Here is a 20,998-nt window from a genome sequence, read left to right as displayed (position 1 = left end):
TGGCGTAAATTACAGACAGCGCGGGAAAATCAAGGACCCCCATTTTAACATTTTACCAGATTCCCGAGTAGTTTAATCTCTCGCTCTCACACACTGCCTCCTGAGGATGGCTGCTGCTGAGCAGTCCGCTCAGAAACCAGGTCCCCGCAGCAATCAGCCCGCGACGACGAATCACGGGGACACCAAGGACCCCGAGGTGTGCTCGCTCCTCTCCAAGCGCGCGGCGGCGGCGAGGGCTGTGATGGATCCCGGCTCCACGCGGGCTGCCAGTGATTTGAAGAAGTCGGGAAAATGAAGGGAAACGAGCCGGGGCTGCTCCAGGCGGAGACCAGAGACGTAACGCTCTGTCCCCCTTGTCTCCATCTCTGCAGGACACTCATTTCCACGCAACAACTCCTTCTCCTTTTCCAGTTTTCCGCACCCGACTTTTTACACGCACCCGTCTTCGAAGAGCCGCATCTTCCCTCCGCCCCCCCGCCCCAGCCGTCGGAGTCTCCGGTGTCCTGCTCAGAGCGCTCACTGACCTCCCGTCCACCACTGTCTCCCTGGTCCTGGCGGCAGCAGGACCGCACTCCTGAGCCGGGTGAGGTCTGGGTGGGTCTCCAACGTGGCCCGTCTCCTCCGAGGGACCCGCAGGCTCTCCGACCCTCTCGGGGGTCTCACGGCTCAGCAAAACAGCCCCCCCAACAGGGCTGATGGCCGGTCCAAGCGCTGCTGTGTGAGGAGCCCGGCCGTCCACTCTCACCTCGACTTTCAGGGCCGCCCCACTCCCTCTCCTGAGCCTGCACTTCCCTCCGGCTTCTCCATGAAGATGCCGGAGCCGACACCGGGGCCTCGCTCCCAGTCCCAGGGTGCTGCTGGCTCTCCGGGCCCCGGCAGGCGGCGCCCGGCCTCTGGAAATGAAGGAGCGACCTCTGCGGGGCCTCCCCCTGAGGACCTCCGCCCCGAGGCCCTTACTTACTTCAATGGGGCAGCTATGAATAAAATAATGTAAAAACATAATCGCAAAATAATGTGCACTAACGCAATGCCATAGCCCACTAAAGCAGAAAAACTAATCGGAGGTTTTTTTAAAATCACGATCACACGTCACATTCTGCTGCTCGCTGACGACCAGCACGGGGACGCATCAGGCTCCTCCGCGGGGTCGTCCACGCAGGAGAGGCGGTTTCCGGCCGGGCCGGCTGCTCCGCCCCCGGCGCGGGGGTCGCGTTTGGTCCAAACTGGAGCTGGGCCGCGCCCGGTGCAGGGGACGCGGCGGCGGCGGCTTTCTGAGCCGAAGGCGGAGGAGACCCAGCGCCCTTTGCCCTCTGGACGCACAGCCGCACCCGCCCCCCCCCCCCCCGCGCCGCGCCCCAGGCAGCAGCGGCGAGCAGCGAGCTCGGCGAGCGCCGGGAGAGCAGCTCCGCGGGGACAGACGCGTTAGTCCAGGGACCGCTCGGGGCGTGGGCGGCGTTGCTTCAGCCCTGCAGATTTCCTCCTTTTCAGGGCTAATTGGGCAAAAAATTGCTAGGATTATTTCTAAATTGGTGATTGGAGAAGAGGCGGGAAATAGTTTAACCTTTTTCACAGGAAAATTAAGCGGCAACCTGTTTAATTACCAGATGATCAGTCTGAGATACAGTTGAATTTACCCGGGTGACTACCTTTCAGCCTTGCCAGGATAGGAGAATTTCCACAAGGACTTGATTCTTTAACTTTAAATTGCTGATGCTCTGTGTGGAGGGGGAGCTCTCCCCCGCACAGGCCACTGCGCTTACTCTGTGGCACCGGCCCGGCTGGGGGACGAGGGGCACACCTTCCTGGCCTGTGCAGCCCCCGGCGGCGGTGGCCGCAGGGTGAAGAGCGGGGGTCCAACATGAATGGGATGCACACGAGGATTGATAGATCACCCCAACAGGCTCGACCACATCTGAATTGCTCAGATTCTGTGAATGGAAATACGCAGGATTCAAAATCCGACTACTGTCTTCGAAAGACCCAAGCCTTGAAGTGACTGGGAGAAAGTACACAGGTGCCACCTTGCTGACGGACGGCCCCCACACAGGTTCTTCAGATCCGCTGGGGGGCGTCGATGGCTGACCCGCTGTGGCCCCGGGGTCCCCTGGGTCCCCCTCCACCTGTGACGCCAGGCTGCTCCCCCGGCGTGCTGGTGCTAACTCGGGGCTCTTCCCGTGAGACCCAGGACGCCTCTGGGGGCGTCCCGGCATCTCCTCAGCCGCTCTAACCGCTCAGAACTGCTGCAACCTGGAGTCGGTCCTCCCTCCCCGTCCCCTCGCCCACCGGGCCCCAGGTGAGCCCCTCCCTCTGCAGGCTCCCCGCCAACACAGCCCCTTGCGCACCTGTGAGACGTCTCGGCTCCTGGCCCCAGGCCCGATGTTTCCCCACAGACACCCGGGAAACACGGCCACGAGCACAGGTGAGGGCATGTGCTCGCACAGGTGAGGGCATGTGCTCGCACAGGTGAGGGCATGTGCTCATGTAGACACACTCGTGAATGCAGGCGCACTTTGCGTGTGCTAACCCAGCTTCTCTCTTGGCAGAAAAGTGAAGTCGGAATCCTGTCTCGAGTGACATGAAGGCAGCATGAGAGAGCGAGCTTAACCGGGAAGAGTTCCCAGGTGCTGGAGGACAGAGAGGGGACATTTGTCGGAGCTGGGGTTGCAGAGGAAGAAACAGGAGGTCCTCCTTCCTGCGTGATGGAGTTTGAGACTGAGGTTACCGGGAACAGGCTCCGCACAGCGGCGCTGCCCCCGAGACCATCGCCGCAGACTCGGAGACGGCTGTCGCCGGGCCTGGCACCGCTGGGGGCTCCCCCAGTCTGCAGGTGAGCCCGGGGACCCAGCGGCTCCACGGGAGAGGTCCGTGCCCGACGTCCTCAGCCAGCACCAGTACCCGACTTTCCTGACTAGTGGGGCCGCTGCCTCCCCTCCCCCCACGAAGGGGCCTTTTCCACCATCTCACTTTCGTGTTGGACCTTCTCACCGACTCCCACAAGATCTCTCATGTTCCCTCCTGTGGGAACGCAAAGGTACACGTTCCTTAAATGTGCGCCCCAGGGACAGACCCCGGGGACAGCATGGTGGGCCTCTTCCGGGGGGTGACCGGCCGCTGCGGCTCGGGGAGCGCCAGCCCGGGAGTGGCAGCCGGCCTTCCAGCCCCGCGGGAGCAGCCCCCCGACTCTCTCGGACGCCCCGCCTGCTGACCGGGCACTTCCTGCTTGCGGACGCGGCCGCACGCACCCCCGCGGCCCGCTCCTCAGAGCGCGGGTCTGCGGGAGACCCCCGGAGCAGGATGGGCGCTCCGGGGGCGGACACGTTCACGCTGCCTCGGTGGGGGCCAGGCTCCGGCTCCCACGCAGAGCTGACGTCACGCTGTGGGAGGCTGGGCTGTCACCTTCGGTGACACGTCGAACAGAGCTATCGGTCGTGCTTTCCTGGTCGGGCCTGGTTCCCGCGTCCCTGGCCTCCAAGGGTCCGCCAGCAGCAGACACCCACGGGTGGCCGGGGGCACGGAGGCCTCCCAGCCTGGGGGCACATATTGCTCCCCAAAAGGACTGTTACTAGTCACAGTTCCAGGGTGTGAGAGGTGGGATGTCACGCTCCATTAAGGTCGTACGACTTTAGAAAGAAGGAGGTTACGCGTGCCTTGGTGACACGAGGTCTCCAGTAGGGAATGTGTCTGTATCTGCACACGGACGCGGTCACACGCCCGCTCGCAGGCCCTTCCCACCGTCGCTGTCCCCTCGCGTGGCCGAGGAAGCGACTGCTGTCTTTCGCAGCCGCCCCCCGACCTGGGCTGCACCCCCACTTCTGACGAGTGTCGGAACAACGTTGATGGCATGGAACCGTGTCCTTGCCCTGCGTGCTTCTCCTCGCACTTGATTTGAAATTCGTCGGGGGCGAAGCGCCCCCAACAGCACCCTTTGGCGAGGGACGCGGGGGGTGTGAGCGGCTCTCGGACGGGCCCCGCCTCCGGGCGAGGGAGCCGACCTCCCGGGTCCTGCGTTCCCCCCCCCCCCCGGACACGGCCGTGTGCGCCGTTCAGCTCCCCACGTCGCTCTGGGATTTCAGAGCACAGGTTAACGTCGCCTCCCCCCTCCGTTCTTCCCCCCTCCCTCTCCCTCTCTCCCTCTCCCCCCTCCCTCTCTCCCTCTCCCTCTCTCCCTCTCCCCCCCTCCCTCTCTCCCTCTCTCTCTCCCTCTCCCCCTCCCTCTCTCCCCCCCTCCCCCTCTCCCCCCACAGTGCAGGACGTTGATGTCAGGACGCGGTCCTCCGCAGCGGAGCGCAGAGCCCCGACTCGGTTCCCCTGCCCTGCGCTGAGGGCGCCGCGGTCCGAGGGGAGCGTTCTCAGAGCCTGCTCGGACTTCAGGACTTCTGTGGATTCCTTTCTTCGGGGGCAGCGTCTCGAGGAGAAACTGGGCTCCACAGGAGCTCCTCCCGGGAAGGGCACCAGTGAGGCCGCCGCAGAACCCAGTTACATGCCCCCAGCAGGCAGCAGGGGTCCACTGCGCCTCTTTCTCTCTCAAGACGGTTTCAGGGAGTCAGAGCGGACGAGCTGAGGCCGTTGTCCTCCGTTTGCAGGCAGGGCCGCGCGGATCCCGGAGGCCTCCCCGAGCGCGGGGGCAGTCGCTGTCCGAGGCCCGGCAGCGGGGTCCCGGCAGCCGGACGAGGGGCGGACCCACGGACCCCCCCTCGGAACGGGCAGTGGGAACTGATCGGGGTGACAGCGAGGAGATGGGAAACCGGTGGGAAGGGCGCGGGGGGGGGGCGGGGGGAGCACCGCCACCCCGGGGAACAAGCACGGGCTGCACGTCGCCGCGTCCTCGCAGAGACGTGTCCTGGCCGCGGACGCTCGGGGGCGCGGCGTGCTGCTCGCCACCCTGCCCCCCTCCCTAGGGAGGGGGCTTCGGGTGACGCACACTCACAGACGCGCGTGACATTTCACGCCGGGAGTCACGTGGGAGAGAGAGTGCCCGCTCTCCCGTGAGCGGAGGGGCCCGTGGCTGTCCCGGGCCAGGGGCGGCCGCAGAGAGCCGCTGTCCCCCTCCCGACGGCGTCCTGGGCCCTGACGTCCGCGGGCGTCTTCCCGATGAGACTGCTCTGAAGCCCCTTCCCGGGCCCCTCTCCTTATCCACGGGCAGATCCTCTCTGTCCTCTCGCCACGTCCTCCAGCCCGTTGCCGCGCCGGTGTCACCCAGGTGCCCGGGCGTCCCTCCGCACCAGCCCCCCACTCAGCGCCCCCCCGCCCCCCGGCCCTGTCCCAGGGCGTTTGGCTCCTGACGGTGATGAGGGGGAGCCAACTCCGTGACGGCACGGAAGGACCAGCCCCGGAGAGGCCGCCCCTGCCACAGCGCCCCGGGGCCACCGGTCTCACAGGGCAGCCAGCCCCCCGCCACAGCCGCGGGACGGCAGCCCTCGGCCGTCGTAACTGGGGGCTGTTCCCCGAAACCCCGAAACGCCATCATTTCCAGCGTTGTCTCCCGTCTCTCCTGCTTACTCAGGGGCCCGCCCCCCGCCGTGCTCCCCACACGGCGTCTGTCCTTGGTGGGGACGCCTGGGTGGCAAGTGGCCGAGCCGCACGGTAGCAGGTGGTGCCCGTGGGGTAAGCAAGCGGCCTGGAGGGACGCTGTCTCTGGCCGGCCCTCCCTGCTCACCAGCTGAGCCTGCGAGGTCCCGTCGGGTTCGTCATCTGGAGGAAGTCCAGCGGGGGCTACTGTCCCGGGGGGGGTGGGGAATGTTCTCGGCAGGGACGCTGCAGGGGTGTCCAGCCTTGCGGCGCCACCGGGCCGCCGCGCTGGAGGAAGAGCTGTCCTGGGCCCCGCACCAAACACAGCACAGCGCGTATCGGCAGACAAGTCTCGGCAAGTTCACGGGTTCGTGTTGGGCCGCGGCCCGCACACCCCTGTGCGGCCCGGCCGGGCGACGCTCTGTGCGGGAGAGCGGTCCGCCTGTGTTCGTGGCGAGCGGCTGGACTTCTCGCCGGCGGTGAAAGCACGTTTTCATCCTGAGGGGCCACTGGAGAGGCCTTAATTGCAATCGAATAAACTAGTGCCGACAGTCTGAGACATTCCAAAGCAAATTTAAATTTAAAACAGTTAAGCATTCAGAAAGTAAAACTTCATTTAAAATATTGGTGCGGGCTAGGAACAGAATCTCTGGAACGCAGCGCACAGTGTAACACGCGTGTCCCGGGTGTGGGCGTGACTGGGCGGCTGTCTCGGGCCCGTGGCAGCTGCTGTTCGGGGGGCGGCTTGCGTCTGTCTGTGGGTCCACGCAGTGGGAGACGACTCCTGTTTCTGGCAGCAGGATTTCACACGCGCATCCTCCACACAGCAAACTGCTCCCTTTCCTCTCGGTGCAGGTCCGGTGCGGCGTTTGTAAGAGTGAGAGTTCCTTAAAATAATGAAACCAGGTAGGCAAACTAAAACACCTAAAGCAAGCAAATTTTATCAAATCAGTACTTTAAAGTGATATCTCATTGAATAGGCTGAAATAAGATTTTGGAATGTTGCTGTATTTGGAAATTGTGAAATAATCCGGAAGTTTTAACTATTCCTCTCACTTGTGAAATGAAACTGTCAAGAGCAGAATGGCGAGCAGGAAAATGTCTATGAAACTTTTACGTGTTTCACCTCATATCTGAAACGTTTATCATGTGTAGTGGCTTATTCTGTAACATTCAATTTGATGGAAAATGATAAACGAGGTTAAAATAAGCACCAGAAAACCATGTATTTATGGAGATCGATTCCCATGTAAAATTAATAGAGAAGCAAACATTGGCATTAGCGCCATAACATGGGTGAGCACACACACCCATCAATCGGTTCCTTACAGAAGAGAAGTTAGGTTCCCCCGGACAGAGGGGCTCAGACGTGTGGGCCGAACGCACGCATTGCTCCGGAGGAGACAATGTTTCTGTCTCTTTTCGTTTTACATAAACGTGGTTGGTTCATGCAACCTCCCCTCAGCAAGGAAGACAGATGCAGCAGGCATGCTGCGTGCGTCTCATAAAGCATTCTGAATACCAAGTATCTTTACAAAATGTCTTTTGCAGGAGTTATTTGCAAGCAAGTAGAAGCACTTGTATTACATTTCACTTGCAAAGCACTCGAGGTTTGGAACCGAAAGAAAAAATGCTTGACACCGAGTCCGGTGTTTTCAGCTGTATGCCCAGAAAACCCATGGGAGCGTGGCTTTGCAACTCTGAAACTTCTGTTTTTATGTTAATTCAGTGTTTTTGCACATCTTTTCCATAAATTCTATTGATTCCACTGTTTTACATGAGAATTTCTTTATAATTATTACCATAATATTTTAACTATCTTAATACATATTTTAAGTTCAACACATGATTACTAACACTGTGTTTGACAGCAATTATGGACATACAATGGGGGTCCTTGAAAAACTAACATATTGGGTTGGCAAAAAGCTCATTTTTTTCCCATATGATGGTTCTAGTACCGCTGAGTTGTCTTCAACCTCATTTGAAACAGTTTTGTTAAGATTGTATTGTGCCCTGGCTGGCGTAGCTCAGTGGATTGAGCTCGGGCTGCGAACCAAAGTGTCACAGGTTCGATTCCCAGTCAGGGCACATGCCTGGGTTGCAGGCCATGACCCCCAGCAACTGCACATTGATGTTTCTCTCTCTTTCTCCCCCCCTCCCCTCTCTAAAAATAAATAAAATATTTTAAAAAAGATTGTATTGTGACAGTTGTCATATCAGTGTGCATTAAAAAGGCATCAAAATTGGTGAATTTTTGGGTAGCCATTTTAATATCGAAGACGGAAGGAAATACGGAATATTTTCGGCATATTATGCTTGATATTTCAGGAAAGATAAAAATGCGACTGAAACGCATGACAACACCAGTGCCTCGTGTGGAGAAGGTGCTGTGACCGAGCGCGTGTCGGAGGTGGTTTGTGAAGCTTCCGGCCGGACGGCGCTCCAGGTCGGGCGGACCCGCTGCCGTGGACAGCGGCCCAGGGAGACGGTGACTGAGAGCAGTCAGCGTGCCAGCACGTGGGAGACAGCCGGCGCTCGCAAATACCTCCGTCAATACGAGTATTAGTGAGAAGGAAAAATGTGTCTTTTATTTTACGGAAAAAACTGAACAGACCCTTTGGCCAGCGCCACAGGACCCCCGATGGCCCCCAGCACCGCGTCCAAGTGCGTGCCCACAGGGGCTGGGGCCAGGGTCCCCGAGAGTCGCCCCCTCCCTGCAGCGCTGTTCTCAGCCCGCGAGGCCCGACAACACCCGGAACGCCCGTCACCGCCGGGAGGGCGAGGAGAACGTGGCGTGTGCGCTCGGTGACATGCTCCCCGGCCTCAGAGGAGGAGGAGGCCCTGCCCTCCGCAGCGGCGTGGGGGCCTGCAGGCGCCGGGCTCGGGGTGGAACAGGCCTGACTCGGAGACACACGCCTGAGTGACCTCCCTCACGTGTGCAGTCCACTGTGAAAGAGTCACACTCGGAGACCGCGCAGAGCAGCGGTTGCCAGGTGTTGCTGGGGGCAGGGGTGGGGGGGCGACGGCCCGAGGGCACAGGGTTTCAGTCCCGCAGGGCGAACCCGTCCTGAAGGCCGACCGCCCAGCACGGCTCGCACAGCCCCCTGGGCGGGCGTGTGTGGGGTCAACACCTGCCGAGAGGGCCGACCTCAGGCCACACGCGCCTCCCACCACGGCGCCGCCTGACCGAGAGCTCTAGCTGCGGAGTGCGAGCTTTGGAAACGACGTTTACTGCTGTGCTCTGCCGTTTGCAGAGGTGGGGAACTTCTCCACTTAAAGGGGTGTGCTGTGGCTCGATGCACTGCAGACTCCGCGGGGCGTCTGCAGCCACTGCGAGTGGACCGTACAGCTGCAGTGTCTGGTACAGGGCGGGGGTCTCTCTGACGGGCAGCGTGTCTCCCGCAGGCTGCGCTTCAGCACGAGGTGCGTGGGCGCCTCTGGGCGTCAACCCTTGGACCTGCGCCAGGGGCTCGGGGGGTACACAAGGGGCTGGGAGCTCGGTTGGAACCCCTGCACTGTGCAGAGCCTAAGAAGCTATCGACGGAAAGACACGCCCTGACGCCCGAGGTGTTAAAACGGCGCCGGGTGCGAATCTCGGCTTAGAATCAATGAGAAGTGGCGATGGGACTGTTGACAAAAATCAAAGGAGCCCTTCCAGCTCTCTGTTCCCTGCAGACCAGCTGACTGTTACGGAGCGTCAGGCGTGCGTCTCGCCGTTACTCGTGGGTCCGACCGTTTAATCTTCGCGGCAGTGGCAGCGGCCTGTTAGGCAGGCGCTGTCATCAGCCCTGTCCTCCGAATGGGGACGCGAGAGGCTGGCGATCGGGTGACTCGCACGAGTTTGCGGTCCGCGCCAGGCGCGCCGGGGTCCAGGCCTCTCTTCAGAACTGAGGTCTTCGAGTGTTATGTTTGTCCGGAGATGACAGTCTGTTTTCCTTCAGTGAAACGTACGTTCGTGCCCGGAAAACAAGCCGCTTCTGTTCAACAGATCAGATTTGTCGGAAGCAGAATCGCGAGCCCAGGACAGAATCAACCCGTCGTCCGTCTTCTCTGTGCAGAGAACGGCTGCTCTGCCTCGCGAAGGAAAAGACCAATCATCCCCCCGAAAGAGGATTTTAGCTTCCGCTGCTGCTGCTGCTTTGGAAAAAAAATCAGCCGCTGGTCTAGCCTGTATTTTTTCAGCAGGATAATTGGTCTCGTGCCGCTTCATGTTGTTACAATGTATTGAGGCAAAGGCTTATTCGTGGCCTGCCCCCGCCCCCGCCCCCGGCAGGCTCTGAGAGGAGGCTCTGAGCTGGCGAGCCCCGATGCCCTTCATCACGAGAAAAGGCGCAGCTGCTCCTCTGTCTGCCCCCGCGGCCGGGATGAGAGCCCCCGGTGGCAGCTGCGATGGCGGGGCTGCACTGAAAGCACGGCCCATGACACCGAGTTACACTGTTACCAGACACACCACGGAGCCCGCAGGACACAGGCCGGGAGTAGCAGGGTTCCGCCGGCAGAGCTGCTAACGTGGGCCGGTGGTGATACGAAACCAAAGGAAACCTCGGCGAGGAAAGCGTCGCAGACGCTCGGCACAGCACTTCACAACGGCAATAATGACCGTTTAATTCGTCTGGAAGGGACGGCAGCCCTGAGTGTCTCCGTGATGATCACAATTGTCTCAGAACACAGTGCATTTCTACAGGGAGTGCAGGAGGAGCCGGCGTCGCTTTGGCTTTGATTTTCTTTTGGTGATTCTTCAGCTGTGACCCCTTCCTTGGACTCCACTGGGGGTTACCACAACACAAACTCTGCAGCCCCGGCCGAAGAGGTTCTTCATAACCTGAGACAATTCACTGGTTGATTAATCAATCAATCGATCACTGTTTGTATCATCAGAGAATGACAGAATATTCAAAACCACTGGAAAAGCGTCCCCCTGCCCCCCACCAAGGCTGTCCCTGGGGGTTAAGGCAGAGCCCTGAGATGGTGGAGGGTGGCAGAGGGCGGCAGAGGCCGCTGCCCCACCTGCCTGGGCCCGGCCGGCCTGGCTGGGTGGTTTTAGCCACGCAGGCTCTGCCCGCTGCCCGCTGCTCTCTCCCGGAGTGACCAGGGCTCCATCCGCACCGGCAGACCCGAGCTGCCCGCTGCTCTCTCCCGGAGTGACCAGGGCTCCATCCGCACCGGCCGACCGGAGCTGCCCGCTGCTCTCTCCCGGAGTGACCAGGGCTCCATCCCCACCGGCTGACCGGAGCTGCCCTCTCTCCCTGCCGCCCAGTCGGGGGACCTGCTGCCGGCTCCTCCCGGCTGCCCCCAGGCCGGTGCCCCACTGACCTCTCCGGTCCTTCCCGCTCGGCCTGCGGGGGTGGAAATGAACTCAGGGCATGTCTGTGCTTGAGGCAAAACATAGCTTGTGTGCAAAAAGCTGTGAAATTATTCCGAGCAGAAGACCCTCGGCCGGTAACAGGTCTGGCTTGCACACACGCGTTAAAAGATGCAAACGCTGGGCGGACACCCAGAAAACAGGGTTCAGTGGGAGGTGCCTCCGCGGCCCTTGCTTCCCGCGAAAGAGAGGCGCGTTCTCAGGAACCCCCTCGGGAAAAGGAACACGTGGAAACAAAGTGAAGTTCTCTCCGCAGGATTCCTGGGCACAATGACTGAAAAATGGGCATTTGGCTTCCTTGTTCTCTCGACACTCCACACCCCCGATTTCGGGACTGTTCCTGGCGCGGAGTCGCGGGCACCTTGCTCGCCCCGCCCCGCCCCGCCCCCATTAGCAGGGGATCGCGCTGCGGCTCTGGGTGGGCCGGGCGCGCGGACCCGGAGGAAGGGAGGTCTGAGCAGCCGAATCCCAGACCTGTGCCTGGGCCTCTCCGCCGCCCCCTGCGGCCCCCTGGGTGCAGGCTGCGCCCCCAAGGGTTCCCTCACCCCCTCCCCGGAGGACAGAGGACGAGGCCGGCCTGCGCTGGCCCGGGCTCCCGGGTTCCTGCGTCGTGATGGGGGCGGGGAGGGGAGGCTGGCGCGTGGCTCCCTTCCCGCAACGTGGGACAGCGGTCCTCCCCGTGACGTCAGCCCGTCGTGACCTCGGGCGGCAACAGAGTATCCAAAACGGTGCGCTCGACCCGCTCTCCTCCTTCTTCGAGTCTCTTCCCTTCGGGGCTGGCTGCGATCCCTCGGTCCGGCGGCCGCTTCTGCCCGTGTCTGCAAACGTGGACGGACGGGCTGTGTCCCCGCCGCCGCCCGAGTGTCCCACGCCGACCCCCCTCTGCTCAGCCCCCTCCCTGCCCCACGCGGCGCTACGCGCGGTACCGGGCCCGTCCAGGCTGGAAGGAGCGGCGCCCAGCCGCCCCTCCCCCCGCCTGCCCCGCCCCCGCACGGGCTCCCCAGCCGCCCCCCCCCCCCCGGCCCCCGCCCCCCAGCCCAGCGAGTCAGCCCACCAGGCCGGCTTCTGTCCCCCACGTCCCCGCCCTGACCCAGCCCTGCTCCCACAGTACTCCGGGCCGTGGTGGCCTCAGATGGGCTGACGGGTCTGCGCGCACTCTGGGGCCGCAGGGGGAACGGACGAGGGTCACCGGGAAGCGCGGGTGCCGAGACCCCGCCCCAACCCGAGCCCCGGTGCCGCGGAGGAGAGGGCTCAGCCCCTCCGCACGGGCGGTCTGGGCCGCGCTTTCCCGGCCACTGGTCCGCTCAGTGTCGGTCCTGACGTCGCGAAGCCCCATTTCGCTCGCTCACTCCGACAGCGCGCAGGCAGCGCCTCCGTGTCCTCACGAACACCAAGCAACGTGGCGCCCATAACGAGGGGCGCAGGGCGCAGTGCTCAGTGCGTACGAGCGCGCCCAACTCGCACTGTCTTTAAGTAAAGACACGTCGTGCCTGTGGCGCCCACACCGTGTAGTCGGTCCCCAGACACAGCCCTTCTCGGAAGCACCCCCGGTTCAGGCCGCGCCGAGCGTCCCTCCAACCCCAGCTCCGGTCACGTCCCCCTCTGGCTTTAACCGACGGGGGCGCAGGGCGGCCGCCTGACCGCAGCGCCTGTTCTGACGGGCAGGACCCAAGTCTCCCCCCTCCGTCCCCCCCTGCTCCTCGTCTCCCCCGCCGTCCAACCAGCGCAGGGAGTCCGCACTCCCCGCCCCCGGGGCCGGCATTCCCAGCCGCACCTCCGAGGGGCGCGCGCCCGACGGAGCACATACCTCCCGCCACCCTGTATTCTGGGGGGGCCCCTCCCGCCCCCACAAACCAGCCCCGAGACTGCGGGCCACCTCCCCGCTCCCTACAAGAAGAAACACTGTCACGTGTTCCGTGTCCCCACTGTCCGCAGGGCCTGCGTCATGGTGGGGGGGGACACTGCACGCTGCCCAGGACCGTGGTGGCCGCCTGCGCTCCTGGGAACCGTGGGTGCCCGCCGCCCCAGGTGCAGAGCCCGCGGGTGCGGGGTGAGCCGCGCGGCCGTCGGGCCGGATTACAGAAGGTTAGTGCGTGAAATGCGAGTGTTTCCGGTCCAGGCCCAGCTTGGAGGGGTGTCACGGCTCTCTCCTCCTCCGCGCTGGTGGGGAGACGGCACGGCCCCAGACAACCGGCGCGAGGAGGAAGGACACGCAACCTCAGATTCTTCCCACAAAGTCACTTTTATCCAGAAAACAAAGTCAAAATAGAAACTGAATGCCAAGACGGAGACTGGAATTCTAACGCTGGAAAAGCAGTGGCTCCCGCCGACCTCGGAGGGCCCCGGGGTCACGGCGCCGGCGCCACTCAGGCTGCCGGCCGGCCCTGGTCCGCGGTCCCGAGGGGGCCGGCGACACCACCCCAGGGGGCCAAAAGGAGGGTTTTCCTCAGAGAGTGTGTGGGTGGGGCACGGAACCGTACCTGTGCTCGCACGCACACGCGTGCTGGCATGCACACGGTGCCCCGACCCTTCCCCGCCCGGGGCTCGGCCCCACGCCTGGCTCTGCTTCAGTTCTCCGTCCTCCCAGGGGTCGGGCTCTGGGGGTCGGGCTGCCTGGGAGGCCCCGCTGACCTTTGGGGGTCACATGGACGGTGCTGAGCGGCTGCTTGTGTTTCCACCGAGGGCGCCTGGCCTGGCCGCGGCCGGGCTGCCCAGGTCCGCCCGAGTCCCGGGGGACGGCCCGGGCCGCAGCTGGGAGGTGGAGCCCGCCAGGCCCCGTGCAGGTTTCGGGGTGGGAATCCCTCACAGAACCTGGGGGGGGGGCACATGGCCGCTTTGTGAGCTGTGCCTTTGAAATGAAAACAGAACTAGAATTTGAAAGAACCACAGTGAGCAGTAAACACAAAAGAGCAATGGGGGGGTCACTTACCCCCCCACCTGTGCCCAAAGTGACAACGCGGGGTCCCAAACAGAGCTTCACGCACGGCCCGTTAGAACCGGGGTCCCCGGTCCCCGTGTGCTGTGAGGGTTTCTCAGCAGCGAACGTTCTTCGCTGGCTGTGACCGTGTGTCATCACCGTGGTGACACAGGGCTTCGGGACGGGGAAACACGCCGCCGTGCTTCTGAACGAGTGTCACGGTTCCACCTCTGGGGGATAAACGGCCACCAGCAGACAAACACCCCAGCCCTTCTCAACCCTCTACCATCTCAGACTGCGTCTTGTTACTTTTATTTATGTAACTTTGCTGAAACGACGTGTCCACAGAGTGAATTCGGCTACACGCAGGACAGGGCAGGCGCCAGGGAGGGCATCGTGTCGGGGTGGGAAGAGGGGGACTCGGCCCCAGGGCCACCCACCGAGCCAGCGGAGCGTCCGCGGCCGGCGCGCTCCTCACCCAGTGGGTCTGACCCTGCGGGGAAGGGCCCCCAGCCCCACCCCGGCCCGGCCAGAGCGTCAGGGTGCGTCCCCAGGCCGCCGGGAGCTGCCTGGGTCTCGCCCCAGCGCCGCCTGCGAATCTCTCTCTGCTTGTCCTCAGTGTCGGGACAGCTCCCACCCCCACTCGCAGAGCCGCCCTGAGGTTCCAGGAGGGTCCCAGCTATTTCTGCACCGAACTTACCGCCGGTGTCAGAACCCACGGGGCAGGGCACCAGTCTGGGGGCAGAATCCTGGGGCGCATGGGCCCCACCGGCACACACATCGTCACCGCGCCCCGGCTGGGGGGCCGCGCCCCGGGTGCAGTAGGGGGGCGAGCTCCGCTGCCTGTGGGATAACGCACTCTGCCCCCAAAGCACCCGGGTGTGTGGGAGCAGCAGGTGCGTCTCAGTGCGGGACTTTCTTCCACAACCATGTCCCTCACACCTGCTGCGCCTTAACACGGGGAGTCCTGTGGAACCTGAAATCCTGACACTGAACCTGAGCGACGCCACCCAGTCAGCGAAAACAGAAATGGTGATGCTCTTGCCAAACGCTCTTACCTTCACGTCTTTGACGTTCATGCGGGTCCCCTCCTTGCCCACGAAGATGTCGTCGATGTCCACCAGGACGTACCTGTCCAGGGACAGGGCCAGCCTCCCCCCGGTCAGGAAGGACACGGCGTCGATGAAGATGAGCTTGTGCAGCCAGAAGTTCAGGTTGTTTCCGAAGAGCACACGCTGGACGCCGTCCTGCAGCCCCAGGTCCTGGACGACCGTGGCCAGGAGCGGCTGGCCGGGCTGCGAGGGCGCGCCCTGCCCCGCCTGCGGCGCGGCCAGGAGCACGGGCAGGTAGGTGGAGTGGTTCGACTGGAAGGCGGTCCAGTCCTCCCCGGGCAGGGGGCCCTGGTGCACGCGGGGCGCCTTGGCGATGCGCAGCAGCGGCGCCCGCGGGCTGACGAAGCAGTCCCGCAGGGCCAGGGGGCTGGCCAGGCTCAGGGGGAAGCCGCGCAGCGGGGCGTGGGGCGCGCCGTGCGCCGGGGCCTTGTGGAAGCCGATGATGCCCACGCCGTACTCCGCGCAGTACTTCTCCAGGAGCTCGCGGCTCCACGCGTCCATGCCAGCGTACTTGAGGATGTTTTCGAACACGACCAGGGCGAACTTGCCCCTGCCGCCCTCGGTGAGAGGCGGGATGTCGCCCCTGCCGGGGGCGATGACCATGTGGTACTGGAAGCGGCTGGACTCCAGGATGGCCACGACGTCCTGGCCCAGCTGCGAGTACTGGCTCTCCACGAACAGCAGCACCGTGGCGTCCGTGCGTGCGGCGTCGGCCGGCCGGGCGGTCCGCAGCCCCGCGGGCCGGGGCCCAGGCCGGTCGGGCGGGGGCCTGGCGCCCACGCACCCCGCCGCACCGGCGCCCGTTTCCACCAGCGCCCCCGCCCGCCGGTAGCCGGCGTAGAGGAAGTAGGCAGAGACGAGGACGCTGGCCAGGCAGGAGGTGGCCAGGAGCACGGTCAGCGCCCGGAAGCTTCGGCGGAGCCGCCCGAGGAGATGCATCTTCGGCAGCCGCGCTCCGGGGGCTCCTCCCCGACGGCGCCGCTAACGAGCCAGCGCGGACCCGGCCGGGACGGTGCGGACGCGGCTTCCCGGCGGCTCATGTGACCATGGCAGACCGTGCACGGTGTCGGGGGCTCGCGGCGGCTGGAGCTGGGGGGCGGAGGGCCGGGGGGTCCGCGTGCACCCTTCCTCGGGACCTGGGGAGGAGGAGACAGCCACCGCTGAGACAAGCGACCAGAGCCGTCCGCGCGCAGACCGGCTGGTGGGCGAGAAACCCACGGACCTAAGAGAACTTCCTTCCGCCTGGTCACTCTGCTAAAATCGTTGGCAGCCTGACGTGGATGTGCGTGACCTGGGCTTTACTGCTCAAGAGGGTGGTAGGTGTTTCGTGTTCTCGAGGATACAGAAACCTACGTGATTCTTCTAACACACACACACACACGTATATGTATTTGCGTGTATATTTGTACATACAATCTCTTTATACAGACCGTTTTTCACACCAGTCATCTCAGAGAAGAGGCAAGAACGCGAGCTTTCGTGCGGAATGTGCATCACTGCACACATGGTGCGCCCTGGCCCGTGGCCCTCCCGCACCCCCAGGGCCGCGTCGCGGGTGTGGGGGGCTGGGGCCGGGAGCCCCGCCCAAGGGCTGGAGGGCCAAGCCGGGGGGGGGGGGGCGGCTGTGTCTGACCGGGACAGCAGCGACAGGCTGCCCCCTTCCTGGCCCCTGTTCCGAGGTCAGACGGAGTGACGTGGACCCCCGCCCGAGGAACCCCCAGCCCGGAGTCTGGAGGGCTTCTCCCCCCCCACCCCCCCCCACCCCCGGCCGAGGAGCGAGGGGAGGGGGGGCCAGGGGAGGAGGAGCAGAGCAGCGTGGCCGTCCTCGGTCCCCGACGACTGCTGGCCGGGGCGGGGGCGAGGACAGAGCCGGACCAGCTGTTCCTGGCGCACCATCCCCCCTCCTCCCCCCGCGTCTGCGACCCGGATTCAACCCGGGTTTCCCACCGTTGGGCTGCGTCCCCAGGTCAGAGGTCCTCTGTCCCTGTCGTTCACCTCGTTCAGCAGAGAACAGCGTGGGGACCGTCCGAACCCCCTTCCCCGAACCGCTGCGCCTCCAGTGGACAAGGCTTCCCATCGTTATCAGTTCTGTTTTGTTTTCGGCACAGGTGACTGATTTTTACTGAACTCCTTTCTGTACCATTTTCCTTCATGCCTCTCAAGACTGTGTCCAGCTACTGCTGGAATCTTCCGTCCCAGGTTGCCGAGTTAGTGCCCCCAGGAAAGCAACCGGAAACCTTCACGCTGCCGGTCGGTGGCCCTTCCGCGGCGTGTTCGGTGCTGGAGGGAGATGAATCGGCCTGCCTTGTGAGGGTGTGTGTTTCATCACGTGGTAGACACATCGTCCCTGCTCTTGGTTTTTGAAGTTGAGGAATCTGAGTAATTAACGACTGTTCATATTTAAAAGATTATCAGATTAAATAAACATTATATTGTGTCACTGTTTCCATTTTATGTTTTTATGTACTCAGATACACTTTCCCTAGTTAGTAATTTAAATACAATTCAACCATAAGTTGAAATAACACTTGTTTATGTCCTAGATTTTTGGAAAAATATTTTTATAACAACTCAAAAGTCCACGACTTGAAAACTTTAACTACCTACAAAGCAGATTCCAGGTACATAAACAGGCCTGGCTTTTCCCTGTGAGAGGCAGTGAGCCGGTTTGAAAGTCTCCCTGGTGATTTCATACCCACTTCCAAAGAAGATTAACTCCCATGGTAAGGACTGCTTAATGCTCTTTTATCAAATGTGATTCTTTAAGGTAATCATCTGCTCTCCAGAAGCCTTCCCTGGGCTTCATAATTCACTTCCCTTTAAACAAACTGAACTGTGTTTCACTTAAAAGAAATGAAACAGAGCAATAAAAAGGCTTTGGCACAAAATACATAAATCAATTATGCTCTACCTTCTAGTTTTGTAAATGTTTGAAATTGTTCGGAAAGTTAATTTTTAAAATGTAAATTAAATTACATATATATATATATGACTAACAAATATAACAAATATTGAAAGAGGTTTGAAATTTCCAAGGGAGCTTACCCAGTCTTCAACGGTGTCCACCGCTGGGCCCCTCCGAGCTCACGCGCCTGATTTAAAAAGCCACTGAAGCAAACCGGGGACCCCTCCCCCTCCCCCCCCATGGCCCCACAGGGGCAGAAATCTATTCAATCCAGAAATGTTCAGTGGGGTTTGTTTAGTATTTTAAAAACAAAGTCAACTGGGAATTTAAAAAGAAACTGAGTGTGCGACAAGCTGATACTCTGTTACATCTTTATTCTGACATGGAGACTGACTTTGATTTTTTGAATACATAAAAGATGTCAATTTTGCATATTAGAACAGCGCATGATAATACACAACAGTGAAAAAGAAAGAAAAAAGCATATGGGATTAGAATCTGTCGACCAAGAGAATAAATAAAATTTAAATGCGACATTTAGCATTAGCGTGTTTAGAGCTAGAAGAGCGACAGATGCAGATCGTCACCGTTGTGGCGAGGGCGTTGGAACGTGTGGGCGCCCTTTAGCCTAAGGAGTCACCCCATCACCCCCCCACCCCGACCTCTCCTTCCCTAGCCAGACCGGCCCGTGGAGGCCGGCCAGGCTGGGGGAGAAGACAGGGGTGCACCAGGGGCGCTTTCTCCTGTCTTGGGCCTGAGCGAAGAGACGGTTTGGCACAGCCCCGGGTGCCCGAGAGCGGTGGCCTGTCATTTGTCCGCGTCTCTCACTGGGACACGGGGCTCTGGGAGCCCCTGGGGTTTCCAGGCTGAGAGCAGCTCCTTCTGTCCTGACGAGGCCAGGCCTGCCAGGCTCTGGGCTGGGGCCTCTCAGCCCCGCCCCCGCCCCCCGGGAAGGGCACAGAGGCTGGAAGTTAGTGTAAGGGTGGCTCAGGCCTTCGTGGTGAAGCCGCAGTGAAAATCCCCGAAGTGTGGGGTTCGGGGAGCATGCAGGTTGGGGAACACACCCACACACCAGGAAGGCCAGCTGCCCGGGGTCCTGTGAGCGGCTCCAGGGGACAGGGGAGCCCACGGGGAGGGCCGGGGCCTCCTTCTCGCAGCCAAGCCGGACCGAGGTTGAGCTGCTCCTGAGACCAGCACCTGACGAGGGGCAGCCCCCGGGGCCCGAGCCCTGGCCTCTGGGGTGAGAGGGCCGAGTTGTGGGCCGCCTGCTGGGGCACCCAGCGCTCGGGCGCTGGAGGAGGACCCACAGGCCTGCGGTGGGAAGAGTTCCGTGGGCCGACAGTGCGGGACGACACCCAGAGGTGAGCACGGGCACGCCCACCGGAACCCGCGGGAGGCCGGGCAGGTCTCAGCGTCTGCGGCGTCGCGGCCAGTGCCGCCTCCTCACGGCCCCCCGCGCGGGCGGGGGCGTCCCGTCATGGGCTTCGTTTGCCTGTGCTTCACGGGACTTTGCTTCACTTTTAGGAACACGATGGCAAATTAGCTCACATTAATAAAACCGTGGTTTTTAATTAAAATTGTGCCGTGTAAACATTTAACCATCTATTCCCGAATGTTAATGGGACTTCCTGCTCTCTTGGGGAAGGAACGTTCCAAAAATTAAAACCATCTTTCAGGAGAGACGCATGTTCTTCCAGACGGCGGGTCCCCGACACGGACAGGACAGTGGGGCGGGCGAACCCTCAGTCCCGCCCCGGACCACGCCCCCCCTCCCCAGGCCGGGGGCAACGGCGCCCCCCCCCGCCCCGCCCCCCGGCGCCCGCTGCACAGGTCGGTGCGCCCGCCCGTGGCCAGAGCCACTCTCCCCGCGCGCCCGCGACTCAGCGGCGACGACGACGACTCGCGCTGGCCTGTGTCCCAGCGCCCAGCTGGGCTCCTCTCTCCTCGTTCGCTCGTGACTTCCCTTTACTCACGGTTTTCCTCTCGTTTGCGCAAAAGGCCGGTCTGCGCGGCAGGGTCTGCGCTTCCCTCTCCACCGTCTTTTCTCTCCGTGCAAACAGTTTATCCGGACCGGGGCCGCCCGAGGCGGAGGGGGGCAGTTCCGCGGTGCAATTCCTGCTCTGGACGGACCGCGGGCTCTCCTTGCGGGGGGGGGGGCGGGGGGGGCGGGGCAGGACGCCCCCCCCATGCCTGAGACTGCAGACCCCGCTGGGCCCGCACGCGCTTCCTCCTGTGCTTGCCCGCTCTGTGCCCACAGACCTGGGCATCTGAGACACTCGGGCTGTTCTCGCACTGGCGTATTTCCCCCCAGGATTCACTCTGTCTCAGACTGCGGTTTCATGAGCACAGTGACAAACTGTCGTTCTTCCTCGCTTGGTCGTTAACTTTCTCCTCCTGTGATTTCGCAGAAGCTTCTTTCCTGGGGAGCTCTTCTCCAAGCCTTGGCCTTGCCTTCCGGGGGTGCGGGGAGCTTTTTCACGGAGTCTGGCTGCCCAGGACCCACAGACCACCTCTGCCCATGGAGGGGCCTATGTACGCTTCTGCCCTGTGCTCTCTACTTTTTAACAATTCAAGTCATACTTACAGCTGCTTTTCATAATACAAAGTAATGAAAAGGCTGGGACATAAGTATTATAACCAATTTAGCTTTCCCAAAGTTTTAAAATAGCCATCTAAAACTACCATAAAAATAGCAAAATTGGTGTTACAAAGAGTAAAGTATTAAAACCCTAAGTTGTCCTGACTGGTGTGGCTCAGTTGGTTGGGCATCGTCCTGCAAACTGAAGCTCTTTTTTTAAAAAAAGTTTATTTTCAATTCTGTTAGCATTTTGTATTACATGGGCCATGAAGTAGATTAATCATGTCTGGCATTTGCCTCCCTGCAACTCACAATAGTAACCTGTGTTTACTATTTCCTATTAGTGCCTCGTATTTATTTGAAAAGGGAAAAGGAGAGATTTGCTTTTTGAAGTGAATTATTTCTGTATTCCTAAACCACTTTTGGGTTGTCTCGCCTTTTCAACACTAGAGGGCGATATGTTCCCGCTTTTATTGCAGAAATGGACCCCAGCACCTGCTCTCCCAGGACAGAGTCCCAAACAAAAGACAGAAAGACGTGAACAGGTGAGCGCAGTGCTCACAGGTAACGGCTGCTCCCAGGCCCGGCCTCCTGCTGTGACGCGGGGAGACGT

The 20,998-nt window shown here is 61.6% G+C and overlaps 1 protein-coding gene across 1 annotated transcript in view; it reads right to left on the bottom strand.

Annotated features, from left to right (window-relative positions):
- The window catches only part of NDST4 (N-deacetylase and N-sulfotransferase 4), a 77,215-nt gene extending 61,344 nt beyond the window's left edge, over positions 1–15,871 (bottom strand). The window contains exon 1 of the mRNA XM_045831427.1: positions 14,849–15,871. Within this exon, the coding sequence (XP_045687383.1) occupies positions 14,849–15,841 (993 nt within the window). The 5' untranslated portion in view covers positions 15,842–15,871. The remainder of the gene's footprint in view (positions 1–14,848) is intronic.
- Between the last annotated feature and the right edge of the window lie 5,127 nt (positions 15,872–20,998).

This window comes from Phyllostomus hastatus, unplaced genomic scaffold, assembly GCF_019186645.2.
Source record: "Phyllostomus hastatus isolate PE091 unplaced genomic scaffold, TTU_PhHast_1.1 phas_contig_159, whole genome shotgun sequence".
Lineage (NCBI taxonomy): Eukaryota > Metazoa > Chordata > Mammalia > Chiroptera > Phyllostomidae > Phyllostomus > Phyllostomus hastatus.
This window is presented reverse-complemented; position numbering and strand designations above follow the sequence as displayed.